At 36.6% G+C, this 18082-nt stretch overlaps 2 protein-coding genes across 3 annotated transcripts in view; both read left to right on the top strand.

Moving 5' to 3' along the window:
• rxrgb (retinoid X receptor, gamma b) overlaps positions 1 to 4521 on the top strand; it is a gene marked incomplete at its 5' end in the record, with an annotated part of 42500 nt that extends 37979 nt beyond the window's left edge. For both annotated transcript variants that reach the window (XM_079832001.1, XM_079832002.1), the window contains 4 exons: positions 2036 to 2168; positions 2269 to 2360; positions 3763 to 3868; positions 3960 to 4521. In XM_079832001.1, the coding sequence (XP_079688127.1) occupies positions 2036 to 2168; positions 2269 to 2360; positions 3763 to 3868; positions 3960 to 4107 (479 nt within the window). In that variant the 3' untranslated portion in view covers positions 4108 to 4521. The remainder of the gene's footprint in view (positions 1 to 2035; positions 2169 to 2268; positions 2361 to 3762; positions 3869 to 3959) is intronic.
• A 2424-nt stretch (positions 4522 to 6945) lies between these two features.
• On the top strand, positions 6946 to 16827 carry lmx1a (LIM homeobox transcription factor 1, alpha; the record flags this gene model as incomplete). The annotated part of the gene is made up of 7 exons (XM_079830356.1): positions 6946 to 7124; positions 12482 to 12699; positions 13681 to 13862; positions 14191 to 14268; positions 14591 to 14675; positions 16421 to 16579; positions 16691 to 16827. The coding sequence occupies 7 exons, from the start codon at positions 6946 to 6948 to the stop codon at positions 16825 to 16827; spliced, it is 1038 nt and encodes a 345-aa protein (XP_079686482.1).
• Positions 16828 to 18082: the final 1255 nt, after the last annotated feature.

Here is an 18082-nt window from a genome sequence, read left to right as displayed (position 1 = left end):
AGTCCTGCTCATCGGCTCCAAATCTACTCTTTCAAAACAGCAAAACCTCAATCTTACCATAGATGAGATCTCGGCCCCTCTGTCAACTCAAGTCAAAAGCCTTGGTGTCATTCTGGACAGTTCTCTATCCTTCAAATCACAGATTAAATCTCTTACACGGACCTCATTCTTCCACCTCCGAAATATCTCCAGGCTTAGATCCACTTTGACACAAGCCAGCACTGAAACTCTGATTCATGCCCTTGTCACGTCACGTCTCGACTACTGCAACTCGCTTCTCATCGGTCTCCCTTCTAAGCTAATAAATAGACTTCAACTTATTCAGAACTCTGCCGCTCGAATCATCACTGGTATCAGATCATCTGAACACATCACACCTATCCTTATCACTCTACACTGGCTCCCTGTGCACTACCGTATTGATTTTAAGACCCTTGTCATTACCTACAAAGCACTCCATAATCTTGCACCCAGCTACATTTCTGACCTCTTGTCAGAATACGTCCCTGCACGTTCCCTCCGCTCTTCCTCGACTGGCCTCCTTGTCACCCCCAAATTTCGACTCTCTACCATGGGGGCTAGGGCCTTCAGTTGTGCTGCTCCAAGACTTTGGAATTCCCTTCCTTCCCACATTCGACAGGCAGATTCAGTCAATTCATTTAAAAAATTGTTAAAGACCTATCTCTTCAAGAAAGCTTTTAATCTGTAAAACAGTTTAGTTGTACAGTGCCCTTGTAACCCTCCTGACACTTTATTTAAAATATTATATTTTGGCGCTTTTAGCACTAATCAGATTTATATTATTTGGTACATATTTTACTATGAATGTAATGTATTTTAATGTATTTCATTCTTTTATGACTGTTGATATATGTAAGATGTCCTTGGGTACTCAGAAAGGCGTCGGCCAAATAAAATGTATTATTATTATTATTATTATTATCCACACGTTTGAGTGCCCTCCGAACCTCGTCCTCCGAGACAGAGATCACGTGACCGTTGCTGCTCTGAGGGACTCTCTCTGACGCGTCACTCGCCGGAGTCGCGCTGCCGCGATTACCATCAAAGCGAGCGTAGAAAGAGTTTAACTCGTTCACCAGCAACGGATCAGCTCTCACCTCTGCAGAGGATTTAGTTCCAAAAGCACAGATGGTTCTCAGTCCCTGCCACATCCGCCGGGAGTCGTTGAGTTGGAAATGAGATTCCACTCGGTCTTTATAGCGGAGTTTTGCGGCTTTAACGGCGCGCCGGAGGGCGTAACAAGAAGCTTTGTACTCCCTCATATCCCCCGTTTGGAGACCGATTCAAGATTCAAGATTTCAAGATTCAAGATTCAAGATTCAAGATTCAAGATTCAAGATTCAAGATTCAAGACCGATTCAAGATTCAAGATTCAATCCCCCGTTTGACAACCATACAAAGTCTCATGCCATTTGGACAAAGGGAAAACATTTTTTTATTTGAGCAAAAGTCCGAAAAGACCCCGAAGACCCTAGTTAAATATCTTCTTCTTTTTTTTTCATTGAGTGCTGCCCTTCAGAAGCAACAGAAGATACTTGCATGTTTCCCAGAAGACAAATTGAGTACAATTTACCTTGATCTTCAAATTCAATAAGTGTGAATTGAATTTTGTATGATCTCTTTTATTTAGTTAAAATTATTCTCATTTTCACAGATTCTGCAAGTGGTTCACATACTTTTTCTTGCCACTGGATATAGCTTTAATTTTATTTATTTTAATCAGTTTAGTACTTCAACTTCAACTTTTAGTTGCTAAGGTAACAGTTTTCAAGTTTAAGTTATTCCTCTAATATTTACATTTTATTTTATTTCAATTGTCCGTAGTCACTCCAGGTCAAAGGGTCAGGCAGAACTGTTTTGGTTGTGTAAGTGGGAATGCTGACCTCTGCTGGACAAACATCACATGCACTCATAAAATAGTCATCGCTAATGAAGAACACTCTTTTGAGTTCATGAAGACAGAGGGCGATATAGGAATGATTTTCCTGCTATTCATGTCATTTTTCTCCTTCAGGATGGAACGAGCTCCTCATTGCTTCATTCTCTCATCGCTCAATCACTGTTAAAGATGGCATCTTGCTGGGCACAGGCCTCCATGTCCACAGGAGCAGTGCTCACAGTGCAGGTGTGGGATCCATCTTCAACAGGTGAGGATCTAGTTTGTTTTTAGAAAATCAGAAAATCTGTAGCATTTATTTTATTACACCAATTGTGCATTGAAATTAAAGCCCTGTGTGTGTGTGACAGGGTACTGACCGAGCTGGTGTCTAAAATGAAGGATATGCAGATGGATAAGACGGAACTAGGCTGTCTTAGAGCCATCGTCCTCTTCAACCCTGGTGTGTTACTCATTGACATTTATATACACTTGTCTGCAGCATAGATAAAATAAAATAAAAATATTTAATTTGGAGTTATATAGAATTCCATATAATAAATTATATTTTTAGGGGAAATATTGCTTTAACATATTATATAAAATATAATGTCAAGTTAAAGGGATAGTTTATCTAATAATATAAAATAATTTTAAATACTCAAGTTAAAGGGATATTTCACCCTAAATATATTATATAAATTTTATTATTATAAAATAGGGGTGCTCCGATCAGGATTTTTGGAGCTGATTGCTGATCACAGGAAGCAGTATCTGCCGATACCGATCTCCGATACGGATCTGTTTGAAGCCTTCTTTTTATCATGTAGAATTATTTAAAGGGATGCTCCAATCAGGATTTTACAGACATTCATTCAGGCCCCATTAGACATTTCTTAAAAAATATGTAATTATCTCTCCTAGGCCTAAATGTTTAATCATGCATTGCATTTTTTTTTTTACAACGGGACAATTGTTGCACAATAGCTTACACGCAGCAGAAGCCCGATTTCAAACTCTGAATTGAATTCACAAAAAAGACAAGTCAACAGTCAGTAATAAAATAACAAATAAACAATTTACAAGCAGTAGCACAAATAAATAAAATAGAATAAAAAAACTTGTCAAGAAGGTCATTTTGTACATATTTGTGTGTATTTGACCAAATAAAAGTGCAGTGTGTAATATTTATGAGGATCTATTGGCAGAAATGCAATATAATATACATAACTAAGTTTTCAGTGGTGTATAAAAGCCGTACATAATAAACCGTTGTGTTTTTATTACCTTAGAATGAGCCATTTTTTATCTCCATACACCACTGGTCCCCTTACCGTCATGTTTCTACAGTAGCCCTAAATGGACAAACTGCTCTACAGAGCGCTGTCTCAGAGGATGACGTCTTTGTCCTGTGTCAGCCACCTTAGCATCTCTATGAGCTTCAACAGGGATGCGTGAGCAGTGGGCGGTTGCAATTCGCAACCTCACTCCTAGATACCGCTAAAATTTACACGAGTTACCTTTGAGCGCAATTTGGTACTCGCAAGCTGTTTGTGAGGCGGCCTTATGTGTGTGTGCTTTGACTGTGAAACTTTAGTGACGATCCGACACTGTAAAGAAATAATTTATCCAAAATCGAATAAGATAACATAAAATAATGTAATCTCAAATTAGAAAGATATTTCACCAAAAAAAAATATATTTTATTATAAGTTAACAGGATAGTTTACACAAATCTAATAATATAATACAATATAATATAATATTTATAATATATTTTATATTTCATAGTATATATTATAATTTTTAAGATGAGTTAATAGACTGAGTATATACTTAATCATGCAAATTGCCTCTTCTCATAGACGCCAAAGGCTTGTCCAACCCAATGGAGGTAGAGGCACTGAGGGAGAAAGTTTATGCCTCACTGGAGACTTACACTAAACACAAATACCCTGATCAGCCTGGCAGGTACAGCCATGCACATATTTGTTAAGAAAATACTGATCATATCTATTGCTCATACCTAACAATATCTTCTTCTTCTCTCCTTGCTTAACAGGTTTGCTAAACTTTTGTTGCGTCTCCCTGCCCTCCGATCCATCGGGCTCAAGTGTTTGGAGCACCTATTTTTCTTCAAGCTGATTGGAGACACACCCATAGACACTTTCCTAATGGAGATGCTAGAAGCACCTCATCAGATCACGTGACACGAGTTCCAATGGACCATTTTTTGTACATATTCTTATGTAACTAATATAATAACGAACTTGATTGAAGATATTGCAGTACGCTGCATATTTTATACCAAGCACAAATTATTATTATTTTATTTTATTTTTTTGAAAAAATATTTTCAGAGGAAACAGAGTAATTTTATTGGTATTGTATTAAAAAGAAATGTTTCTGTAAATAGATAATATCAGGTATACATTGGCAAGAAATTGCAATAAAGAAATTATATTTTATTCAAGGAATATGTTTATCAAACCCAAACAATAATTTCTAAAATTAAGTTTAGAATTCTGTCCAAATAAATATTTAAATATTTAAATGCTATGTCCTTTTTCTTTTGTTTTTGTTTTTTTGAATAAAAAAAAGAATGGAGAAAGTTGTCGTTTTCTATCAATCTTATTTTACTGAAGCATCTAACCTTTTTTCCCTGCAGAACCAAAAGCCTTTAAAGAGCAAGCCACTGACTGCTGCTTGTGGTGTTGTCCAATTTTATAAATAATACATTTTAGCAAAACAGTATCTCATTTACATTATCTGGTGCAATGATCCCCGCCCGCTAGATGGCGCCATTTAACGATACAAACCATAATTTAACTTTCACTTTATAATGTGACTGTGGTGGCGCAAATGCAGTGATTGCTCTAAAGGTAACGTTTGAACTGTCATATGGGAACGTAGCATATAAGATTTCTAACCCAAACTTTTTTGACATCTAAAAAAATCTTCACAGAGCAATATTTTTCATAAACTAATTTCTAAAATGTATATATAAATAAAATACAAATCTCACGTTAAAGGGGCTATATGCGTTTTTCTGAAATTTAAACTCGCGACTGACACTTGTGGCCAAAAAACAGAACTGCTCTCATTTTCTGCTCGCTCTCGCAGCGGTGGTGACGTCACATCCGCAGACAGCGCGGGAAAAGACGACCCGCCAGAAAATAGGAAAAATAGGAGACAGGCTTATAGGTGCACCCACTGTTAGCGGACAAGGTGTCAGTATGCTCATCAGGAGATGTTTGAGTCATAAATGGTAAAATAAAAAGGCTATTGTTACGTTTATTTTGGGGAAAAAGTTGCATATAGCCCCTTTAAACCATATAATCTGTACCGTGTTCATTCTATGTTTAAAATAATAAAACATGTTCATTTATATAATATAAATTAGTCAATCAGTCATGAATCACTAATCATCAGTCTTAAGTTCAGTTATTTGTTTTTGGTTTATGTATTTTTTTATTATTATTATTAAAATAAACTATATAAGGTAGCCTGTAGCACTGATTAATATAAACTCACAACATATGTTTGGAATGTACTTGTATGTTTGAGATCACCCCAATGTTGTGTATGTAAAAAAAAGACATTAATTTAGAAATGAACCTCTTTTTCAGATCTTTTTAAACATTTTTATCTGATCTAATTAAAACCCAGTAGCTCAAACCAATCTTAACAGAAAAGTTAGGCTATTATTATATACAGTAAAAAACACAATAAATCCATACATGCATATCATGAGTGCACTGCCTCATTGTGAATCTATGTGAAATGCATTGCATTTATGCTTTGGAACATACTTCTATATGACCGCAAGCAGAATTAATGTAACATTTTTCAGGACATGTTTGAACCCTCACGTTTATATATTTCAATCAAGGTTTATAATCAATTATAAAATCAATCTGACACTTTCATATTAATAGCATGTGTGTGTTTTTTTTTAAGTAATTGAAATGGCCTTTGGCAACTGGAATCTCAGACCCAAACAGAGCATTATGGTTATGGTTAAAAAATCATGCTTAATTAATTTCATGCTTGAGGGAGATTAATTTACCCCCTATTTAAATAAAATTACCCACTCACTTTATAAATTCAAGTTTTTTCATATAATGTAGCCTTCATGTTCATCATAAGTTAAGTAATGGCTGAACACTCACTGCGCACTCTCCACCTTTTAATGGGAGGAGAGAGAGAGAGAGAGAGAGAGAGAGAGAGAGAGAGAGAGAGAGAGAGAGAGAGAGAGAGAGAGAGAGAGAGAGAGAGAGAGAGAGAGAGAGAGAGAGAGAGAGAGAGAGAGAGAGAGAGAGAGAGAGAGAGAGAGAGAGAGAAGGTAACCGAGGCACAGGTTTATTTTCATATGGAGCTTTTGTGCGCGTTTACAACTATCTGACCATCTGTCGAAAGTTATACAGGGCCGCAAACGGATTTTTTCTCCTCAATGGTAAGTGGATGCCTGTCTAATTTTGCATATTTTAAAGTTTTTGTTAAGCTTTTTCATGTACTATATTAGAAACAGTTCCTGTTGTTGAACAAACCTGGTTTATATGCGACAAATATGCGACAGTAGTGAATGCTAGAACTATAGCATAGCTATTTTGATTTCGCATGAAAAAGATAAACTTTTTTATGTTTGAATGAATAATCTTAATAGAGATTGGAAATTATTATTTTTAACGATACACAACATCAAATCACATCTGTTTATACTGTATTTCTGCTGTTATGCTTTTGTTATTTTGTAAAGCTCGTGGGTGAATTAACTTAGCCTATTTATTTTTGTTTTTCAGTGATTGTCCGCGTTGTCCACACATTAGGCTAAACTTTTATTTTACTTTTGCATTTTCTTGGGATAACTCCTATTGTAAAATGACGGCATTTGTCATTTCAGATTCAAGCAGTTAGGCTATAGCAAGTTATCAAGGAGTTCAGACCTTTCCTTTTTATTATTAATTTGTCTAGTAAAGCACATACAATTCGACACTGAAGACGTTGAAGTTACCCAGATGGATTAAAGGGTTGTCTTTATTTCAGACATGTGGAGAAAGAGCGTGTGTGAGGGGTGTAATGAGCTCATCCGGGACAGGTACCTGCTCCGCGTGCAGGACGGACTGTGGCACGAGCGCTGCCTGCACTGCGCATCATGTCGCGAGCCTCTGAAAGACACCTGCTTCCTCCGCAATAAGACACTCTACTGCAAGCGAGACTACCAGAAGTAAGACTTTACTTACTGCTATTTGTGTAAACAATTATTTAGTTTTATGATAGCCTACTATTTGAATTATAGGATACTATTTGAAGTTCAATAGGAAAAATGTGGAGTTCACGGTAGTCAGAAGTTTCTTCCAGTCAGAGGAAGCACCCTCAAATAACTTAGCCTATATAGTATAATCTTAATTTTACCCTTGTTGATTCTTTGTTTTAATTAATTTGAACATTTCACATATTTATTTGTCTTCGCCATTTTTTTTTTCTTAAATCAAACGTTTTAGAGAACGAAAACAATATGATTGTACGAGATTATTGCGAGAAATATTTGTATTTCCCAGTATATAGATATGAGAGAACGGAAAAGCGTAGCGCCAAACAACAGTCAAACCCAGATTAATGTATGTATATAGATATAAAATTATAAATTGGTCACACAAAATGGTTATATAGTTTTCTAGAAATGCATGTGAAAGATTATTTGAAGAGATTTCAGGCTTACAATAAATATGCCTTTTCTATTCCTCGACGAAACTGAGGTGACAAACTTTTTTTTATCATACTTAATTTACTGCAGAAATCCCTTTCATTATTCTCGAAAGAACATTCTCATGATTAATCTGCACAGAAATAATCTTTGAGGATAATGCTAGTAAAATGTTCATATTAAAGTTTGAGTATCTGAACATCCTTCATTAATAATGATGCTATAAATAATTTAAAATACTTTTGATTCCTGTTTACATCAAAGATGGCAGTGGTGTTTATTCTATTGATTGTTTTGATGTTGCAGGCTGGTTCATTTCTAGCTCTTAAATTAATTTTGACAAGGCAACTTTGTGACTTTGTTTACATTTTAATTAACAACATATTCATTCCTGAAATGTTATATCTTGCTGATATAATATAATGAATGCATGTACTATTTTGTTAGGGTATAATTGTTTACCAATTTACATGAACAATAATTCTATAGTCCTATGATTGTCTTATGATGAATGATGGTTTTGTGTGTGTGTGTGTGTGTGTGTGTGTGTGTGAGAGAGGGGGGGGGGGGGGGGGGGACTGTGTGTATTGAGGGACTTGGCACAGAACTCCTGAAAGACAAGGTGACTGCAGGAGGAAGGGTCGTGGTGGGCCATGGAATGCGAGAAGGCTTTCACACACAAACACACACCGTTAGATCAGGAGGACAGCACTACTGACACACTGTCAAGATGTGTTAAATTAGCAGGACCCATCGGTGTGGCAACGGCAAGCTGGGGACAGCATATGGCCACATCGACACAGTGTGCAGACCCCCTACTACCCCCGAAAATCACTCTGATTCTCATTCACACACTCATACGCACATTCTCACCTCCAAATAAAAAGAAAACTGTTTGCCAAACGACAGAGCGCAATGACCCTGAAAAAAACAGAATGGACACTATTTGAAATTTCATTTCAATAGCTGATCCAGCTGTCGAAAAGTTTGTCTTCAACAGAAAGGCCCTGACTTCTGCAAATCATAATGGATCTCATATTAATGATGGAGAAGTGACCACTGTGCTCTTAATAAGAGAGCTGAGGCTGAGTGGAGGATTGAGCCATATGTTCTGGGTACAGGAGAGAATATGAGTGTGTTTATGCATGTTGGGGAGGGGGTGCATGTAGCGGGGATCTCTGCGTGTGAAGTATGTCAAGGCATCTGGATAGGTTGGTGCCCAGTGGTGCCCCTGCTTGGTGCCCGTCCGACCGTGAGATATCTGACCTGACCAATTAGCCACATACGCAGCACTTGGCTGGCAATCCTACCCAATAGCCCAGTGCTTAACTATATGGGCTCAGGGATGGGGAGCTCGCTGACCCAGCACTTACTGACCAGCAGCGTTACTGTAAATGGGTCAGCAGGCTGTTCTATTAACAGATACTTCACTGTTTTATAAAGGTGATCAATTTGATTTGGATTTAAAGTGATGCTTAGACTGTATAGGGGTAGTGGGGGTAGTGGGGGGTGAGGGTCGGGGGGTAAATTCAACTAAAATAATTATCTCCTTCAGACTCTTGAACAGAGAAGTGCAATTCTTTAGTATTTCCATCCATTTCCATTCCAGGAATAGTTATAAAGATGATTATAATTTTAGTTGGTTAAACATTTACACTATCATTCAAAAGTTGAATTAATATTTTGAAAGAAGTCTCCCCTCCACTCACCAAGGCTGCATATTTCAATTTTAAATAACTGTTAAAATGATTAATTTTAGTATTAGTAATTTATTCCTGTGATGGCAAAGCTGATGGCAAAGTCTTCAGTGTCACATTGTCTTTCAGAAATCATTCTAATGCTGATTTGATTCTCTCATTTCTTATTATATCACAATTGAAAACGTTAATAATGCTTAATATTGTTGTGGAACCATTTTTTTTCTTGAGGATTCTTCAATTACTATAAAGTTCAAAACATAATTTACTTGAAATAGAAATTTGTGTAACAATGTGAAAGTTTTTTACTGTCACTTTTGATCAATTTATCCTTGCTGAATAAAAGTAATAATTAATTTCAAAAGAAAAAATCATACTAATCCAAAACTTTTGAACGATTATGAAAAATAGAACTTACTGTGACTTTCATTATTATATTATGACTGTCAAAAGATTAAAATAATTGAGTGATTTTACTTTATAGTTGATATCTTAACACATTTCTTATGATAATTGAATTCTACAATTTAAAAAATGCTAATCATTTCTGTCAAGCATCTCATCTTTCATTTATAAATCATTGCAATTCATATGCAAATGTGTTTTACTTAGTTTAGATTGGTTTTACTTTAAAAGTAAATGATTGTAATAATAGAAACTATGGAAAATCTGGAATCTGAGGGTGCAAAAAAATCTAAATATTGAGAAAATCGCCTTTAAAGTTGTCCAAATGAAGTCCTTAATAATGCATATTACTAATAATAATAATACATTTTTTGGTATATTTACGGTAATTTACTAAATTTCTTTATGGAACATGATCTTTACTTAATATCCTAATGATTTTTTACATAAAAGAAATCAATAATTTTGACCCATACAATGTATTGTTGGCTATTGCCACAAATATACCCGTGCGACTTATGACTGGTTTTGTAGTCCACCATCACATATTATAATATGATATTATGATGAACACATTTCTAGTTTGTTGTCAAAGAGAATCAGGCTCTGAAGAGCAGGTTTTTTATTGCAACATTGCTTCCTGATCAAAATAGCTGTAGTTTTTTTTTAAAATCTTGTCAATGCAACTTTTAACTAAACTCTATATCTAAATATATCTTAAAGCATGTGTCATATTGCTTCCAATGCCACTATAATACACAAACATGCCATTGGCATATTCTGCAATGTGCATTCACATACCACAGATGCTCTTGCGTATAATGGAGTAGAGATTTTTCTTTTTCTACTGAACCCTAAAAAACTTGCAGCGGTTTCCCCAGCAACCCCAGGGCAACACTAATAGTTCTCAATAATGCAAGGCTTTGGGATGTTTCAATTCGTACTTACGAAGGAGAAGGATTTTTTTTGCTGTACGTGAACACACTGCAATGCCCTGTGCACCTAGCTGAGATGCACATATCAGCAATAACACCCACTGATCGATAGCTAAAAGCCTATAATTGGTACAAATTGTAGCATAGAAACACAGTTATCTTTAATGCATCAACATACAGTAATCATGGCGCTGTCATTTAAAGAAACAGTGTGTGATGATTCCAATTCAATACTGTCCGTGACTGAAAGGAAAACTTCTTGGGGTCCTTTTAAAGCAAGACACTAGGTAAATAAGGTAAAAACTAACTTAATGAATATCACCTTCCTTAACACAGTTGATAAATAACAGTACATTTAAGGCATTTGTTTTTGTATTACATGTTTTCTGAAATCTTATGTTTAAATATGCAAATTAGGCATTATCTAATATATACGTGCTAATTTGCACACTTCCACAAAAATCTCAACATTGGACAAAGCCATTGGTTCAGAATTCTTGTTTCATTTTTTCAGTTTTTGGAATTGTATCACTCCATAAGTAATAAAATGCTGTCAACAGCCAGAAAAAATACATGTTCACCATGTTTTTAGAAATAAAAGTATTTAGTAATTTAGTATTTTGAATGTCTTCTTTCCATTAGTCTGAAAGAAAACATGTTATGGAAGCCAAAAAGCCCAAAATCTCAAAATTGAGCAGTGCGTGAAAAAACAATGGTTTTGCCTGTAGTGTCTTGCTTTAAGAAGTAACCTGTCAGCCCAAGTCTGAAGCTGTCATACCTCTGGGGATGATTCTCTCTAAGCCTCCCTGTCACGCTCACCCTAAACCTTAAACTACAGCTCCACTCTCTGCCCCCCCCTCCGGGCACGGAAATCTCAGGCCAGTTTGACAAACAGAAAATGTGGTGTCTGCCAGGGCAGGACAATGGCAGCGAGGCTCTGGGCCAGCTCCCTCCTTTGTCTGGGTTTAGTTAAGTCGAGTTAAGATCATTCCCTGGACCAGCCTCGCCCGCCGGGAGGCATGATTCTTTCTCTCCGTCTGGAGCCACAGCCTGCCGAGCTCCTTTCTCCCTCCTCCCCGGGAGTCCTGCCCCGGACACAGTCGTGGAGCCGGCCGCCTCTGTCTAACCCACTGAAACCCAGCTCTGGTTGCCAGGCGCTAAGATGCACACTCACCATGCTGGAGGTATGCGTCTGCATGCTTGTTTTTGGGTGGAGGGGACATGGCAAGTTCTTGTCTCACTCCTTGATGGACGGGGCGACTCAGCAACATTCCTGGAATCTCTGATGGTACACTGTACTACTCGACGAGTTAAGGAAACTCAAACCATTTGAGAAAACCAATTGCCTTAAACCAATTAAGTTTGAAATACGATTTATCCTTGCATATCAGAATTTTTTCAAAAATTCACGTGCCTTCGTAAACTTTTAATCAAAATAACTTCCCCTTCATGCAACAACATCGCTTCTCTTCTATTCTCTGATGACGTGTTTACTGGCGTGAGGCGGGACAACCTGTCAATACAACGATCAATTCAATTCAACGATCTATTCATTTCCCGATGGACACAATTTCCAACATTTATTCTTGTTTGAGAAGCTGTACTTAGATACATCCCAATAGGGAAGAATATCACAACTTCCGTTTCATGCTGACTTTGACAGTCCGAAGCAAAGCATGCTGGGAAAATGAAATCTGCTGTTACTCATTCAGTTTGAGTTCTGCTTAAAATTTTCACTAGTATTTGAGTAAAATTTACTTATTTAGTCAATTTGACTGTTAAAAGTCAAAATTATTCTCTATGCTGTCCATCAAGAGATGCATTTTATTTATCCTTTCAGATTGTTTTTGGTACGGTGCAAGGGCTGCGCAGAGGTCATCTCTCCGGCCGAGCTGGTGATGCACGCAGGCCCTGCGGTTTTCCACCTGCGGTGCTTCTGCTGCTGTGTGTGCGCCTGCAGGCTGCAGAAGGGAGACCGCTGTGTGCTTACAGGGGACAGGCTTTTCTGTGCCAGAGACTATCACAACCAACTGGCCAGCCCAACCACCTCCGACTCAGGTATTGTTTTAAAACAATCCTGGTCCTGGGGTACCACAGCACTGCTCATTTGGGATGCCTTTCTTATCCTATACGCTCAGTAAGGTCATGGTGCTTCTGCAAATGAAATCATGTGTGGTAAATAAAGGAGACATCCCAAATGTGCAGTGCTTGGGTCCTTCAGTACCAAGATTGAAAACCACTGCTTTGAAAAGAAAAGAAAAAAAATAAAGGAACATTACAGGCTTCTTCTGGTACAACATACACTCACTGGCACAGCAATGCTTAGACTATATATTAAAGAATAAAGTTGACCATATGTATTCAAATAGTAGTATTAATAATAATAAATTAGTATAGTAAAACATATTGTTAATAAATTATATTAATAAAGCACAATAGTATAATTTTATAAATGAATAAATCATTTAATATAACAGAATATATTAATATAAAAACAATCTTTTATGATAATGGTTACATTTATTTACAGTAAAAACAGTAGTATTGTGAAATATTATTACAGTTTAAAAGAACTGTTTTCTAATTAAATATATTTTACTAAGTTAAATTAAATATTTTAATTGAATTTATTCCTGTAATGTCAAAGTCTCTTCATTGTCACATGATCTTTCAGAAATCAATATAATATGATTTGATACTCAAGAATTTCTATTATTTCTAGTTATTATCTGTTATTTGTTAGGCACTACACTCTAAAAAAAAAAAAAGGTTCTATATGGCACCAAAAATGGTTCTTCGTCGTAATCATAGAGGAATATATAGCACCATATCTTAACATGTTCTGTATATGGTAGCGGTGCTATATAGCACCTTAGTCAAAGAACCTATGAAGAACCGCTGAAGAAACACTGAAGCACAAAAATTGGTGTTATATAGCACTTAAAAATGTTCCCCTATGATTACGAGCCAAGAACCATTTTTGGTGCCATGTAGAACCTTTTTTTTAGAGTGTACAAACATCTGTTTCCTTAACTACAGGTAAAAGTGAAGATGTTGAGGAGGAGGATGATGATGAAGACAACATTAAGACTGCAGGGGAGTCTAACACAATAGGAGACTTGGACCACAAGAGACCTAAAAGGCCTCGAACCATCCTCACAACACAGCAGAGACGTGCTTTCAAAGCTTCTTTTGAGGTCTCATCCAAACCATGTCGAAAGGTCAGCCATTTAAACTGACAGCCTGAAAATTGAATATATAATAATAATAAATGAACATAAAATGCATGTACTACTAATAGTTTAATAACACAAAAGCACCAAGCTTTGTTTTACCTCCCTATACATTTCAATTTTATTTAGAATGATTATCTTTTAGATTTTGTGAAGGAGGTTTTTGTGTAGTCGCAGCTGGTCTGGACAGCATTGCTGTATCTATCTCTGTTGATCTGATACTCTAGTGTGGGTCAGTTCATCAGTTAGCCTACATGACCCATAGACCATGAAGGTCACACTATGGCTTTCTCTCTGTCTGTCTCTCTATTGTAAGGTAAGGGAGACGCTGGCAGCAGAGACAGGATTGAGCGTACGAGTCGTCCAGGTCTGGTTCCAGAACCAAAGAGCCAAGGTAATGTGATGCCCACCGACACAGACAAACACACTCATTGAAAGAACATCAACTTATGCAATTGATAACAGATCTCTTTCTGCAGTATATGAGCTTGCCAATAAGGAAACAAGCTGTGTTATTGCCTCATAGGAAACTGATGACATATTAAGCATAGATCTCCGTAGATTAGACTTGGATTTCCTTTCAGTGTAGTGATGTGTTTTTTTCTGCTTTCTATCTCATTACAATGAGATTTTCTCTTATTAGTTTCTCCTTTCTATATGTGAACATGGACATGTTTTTATTATAAGATTCTCTCTCACACACATTGTCTCTTCAGATGAAAAAACTGGCAAGAAGACAACAGCAGCAGAAGCAAAGTGTGTCCTCTCAGGAGAAAAGGGATGGCCAATCACAACACACTGGTATACAAAGTTCACAACAATTTCACACGTTGCTTCACCCCGGGTTATTCTATTTTTAAAACCCACTTTTAAAGTAACGTTTCACACTTGTGTCTTACCTGGTATTATGTAAACGATGCCCTCTTCAGTGAATGTGATTCTTTGTTGATTCTGGAACAATATTCCAATCAACCAATCAGATTTGAGGGACAAGTTTACAGTCAATTTTAGGCTTAAAACCAGGGTTTTAGGTGCTTCTACGTCAGTGTTATTGACCCATCCTTTCCCTCTGGTTTTAGGTATAAATGATGGGTATAGGGCAGGTTCAGGGATAGAGACAACATTTTTGAACAGGAATTTTGTTCCAGGATCAACCAAATATGCTGATCCAGGTCCGGAACACGTCTTGGCAAAATCAGGGTGACAGCCAGAATGTAAAGGCCAGTTGTTTAGCAACAACTAATCATAAACTGAACAGTGCATGTATCATTAAATATTCATGAGCTTTGAACAGTCAGAAATTTCCCACGCTGTAATTCATTTACATTTCACCTTGGAATTATAAGGTTCTATCTGACATTTTTGTCAGTTATTCACATATTCTTATTCTATATTTATAAGCTATATAGACTCCTTTGTATCAAATTTGTTATGCTTTATGCTTCCATTATATCTAATATTTCTAATCAATCCATCCAAGATTCTAGCTTTTAAAACTACTTAAACTAAAACTATTTCAAACTTAAAACATTCAAACTTAAATCTGTTAAAACTATTTTAAACTTTCTAGCTATAGGCTTTCTCAATCTAACATCAAAGTTTGTCTACAAACTTTTCAATCCATACCGATCTCTAGAGAGAAAGCCATTTGACCTTTCCCACTTTCTGTGGAGTAAAGTCCTGGTCAGATGTATTACAGTAGCTGCTTTCTGCCTAAACCAAGAGAAACTTAAACTAATTTTCCTGCAATAATGTTTAATTACCCATCATATTAATTACCCATCATATTCCTACCTAAAATGAACATCTGCACTGGACAAAATATTTAGCACTGCCTTTTATGCTTAACTTGAACAAGAAAATTATTATTTGCCCTAAAATATGAAATTAATGTCATAGAAAGCATTACATTTAACTTTTTCATATGTCGATTCATTGTTACAACACTAATTTTATGTTTTAAAACTAATTATAAACTGTTTTTCTTGAAAATTATTGCGTCAATGTTTTGCGGGATAGAGCCTTAATACCAAGCAGAAAGTGTTTTTTATTTTCAGAATTAGAGGGTTCTGCATTTGACCTGTTCCAAAAATCCACATTCACAAATTTGAGAGGATTTTGATATGATACATATAGAATACATTTAGGGTCTTTGTCATTTTCATGTTTTGATATAGAATGAGAATCTCAAAAAGGTCTGTGTAAAAACAAACAAACAAACAAACAAAAAAAACATAAAACTGTTTTATTCATACCGTTACAGTACAAAAAGTTGTATTCGGGTCAAACTGAAAGGTATAGTAGGAATAAACGCAACTAATGCGCAAGCGCGAGACGCCGTTTTTTAATCAGGTAGAACATCAAGGTTGTGGTGTGAAACGGAAAAAATATATAACCCATTATTCTGTTAAACTAAGGTTTAGAATGACCCGGGGTTAATAATTTTACTTGTGAAACGTCTTTATGTGTCCTAAATATATAATTTAGGCCAATATATGTAAATATACACACTCCAAGTTATTTTCTTTCCATTTGTATGACCACAGCGCCCTCTTGTGGAGGTCTGCCTGCTGAGCTGGAGTGCGCAGGTTCATATTCACTTACCCAGCAGAATATCAGTCTAGACTCACGGAGCTTCAAGCTGGACCCCTTCAGACAGGGCCTCACCCCTCCTCAAATGCCTGGAGACCACATGCATCCCTATGGTAGGCCTATACAACACACACTCATAGTCATAGTCACACCCAAATACAGTAGGCTACTGGGGAACTTTGCTCCTTGTCCATCCCATTAATTTATCCCCTCTCTTTTAATAGGTTGTGACACACTCTATGACGATACAGACAGTGACACTCTGTGCCATTTTGGAGACTGTATGTCATCCAGCGAACCCTCACTTTTAACACCGATTGACCGATTGTATTCAATGCAAGATTCTTATTTTGCCTCTTGAGCGTCATTCAGATGGCTCAGAAAAGATGGAGAGAGAGTGCAAGTGTATGTATGCTTGTGTATGTATTCTGCTTATGCATGTTTTTTAGAGTAGACATGCGATGACTGGCGACAATGGAAATGTACTGTGATGAAAATGTTCTTTGTGTCATTTGTATTTATTATTTTATGTGTGTAACCTGGACTGAATTACAATAAAATGCTGCAGAATTTTTTTTATTTAAAACAGCCGACGAATTGGCAAGATTGTTTCTTAATTTATTTGACTTTGTTTGTAACTTGACTTATCAAGTTATAGTCAATGTAAATTGCCATTTACATATTTTGACTCTGATATGCATAAGTGATATGGTCATTTATAACAGTATCCACAAACAATCATGCACTATACTGCATTTTCTAAACTCAAGGTCATAGGCAGTCAAGGTTTTCAGCACCTCCTATCATTATGCATATCTTTATGGCACTTTTTCAGAGCCAGATGGTGGTCCACCACAGGGCATAGCATCGCCCAGATCTTCAGCATCAGAAATACCCATAAATATACTCCACATCCGGCCATAAATGCCTATACTGTGATTTTCTTTTGTAGTTCTATAGATGCCAAGCTGCATTCTTGCATTTTGTCTTTATCTCGTGGGCTTGTATGTGACCACCCAAAAGCCAGACCATCGGGGCTGCCCCTCTGGAATGTGTCAGTATTATAGTTTGGTGTATTATACTGCAGAGGTTGAGGATAATATCAGGTGAAAATGTAAGGCATGCTGCAAAGATAGGAAGCCCTTCATACTGTGCCTCTTTGCCCCAGTAATGAACCCTCTTTCTGTCTGTACCAGGTTCACATTTCTTACTCTGATATCAGACCTCCAGATGTAAGTGCCACAAGTCACTGGGCAGGAACAATTTAACTGTCTGTTCCTGTCATGTGGACCTGTCAGAGGATGTTGCAGAGCAGAGGTGAGATGAACAGTGTGTTTGCATGAGCAAACGCTCGTTTTGAGGTTATTCGGATAAATAATAATAAATAGTCACATAAAAATAAATAATTCAAATTTTAACACTACAAAATTATGAATGAGCGAGTAGGACTGGTTGTTACTGAGAACTGTTTCCATTTATTTTGGCTCGATGTTGCCTACATTCATGAAAATCTAAATCTGCACTACTTAGCCATCAGTAGTCTGATTTCCCAACAAATAACTCATATGAGCAGGTTCTTTTAAGTCAAAAACACACCGGTCCGAATGCAGTGATTC

Source organism: Gobio gobio, assembly GCF_949357685.1.
Source record: "Gobio gobio genome assembly, chromosome: 12".
Lineage (NCBI taxonomy): Eukaryota > Metazoa > Chordata > Actinopteri > Cypriniformes > Gobionidae > Gobio > Gobio gobio.
The sequence above is the reverse complement of the archived record's forward strand: the minus strand, read 5'-3'. Positions and strand labels throughout refer to the sequence as shown.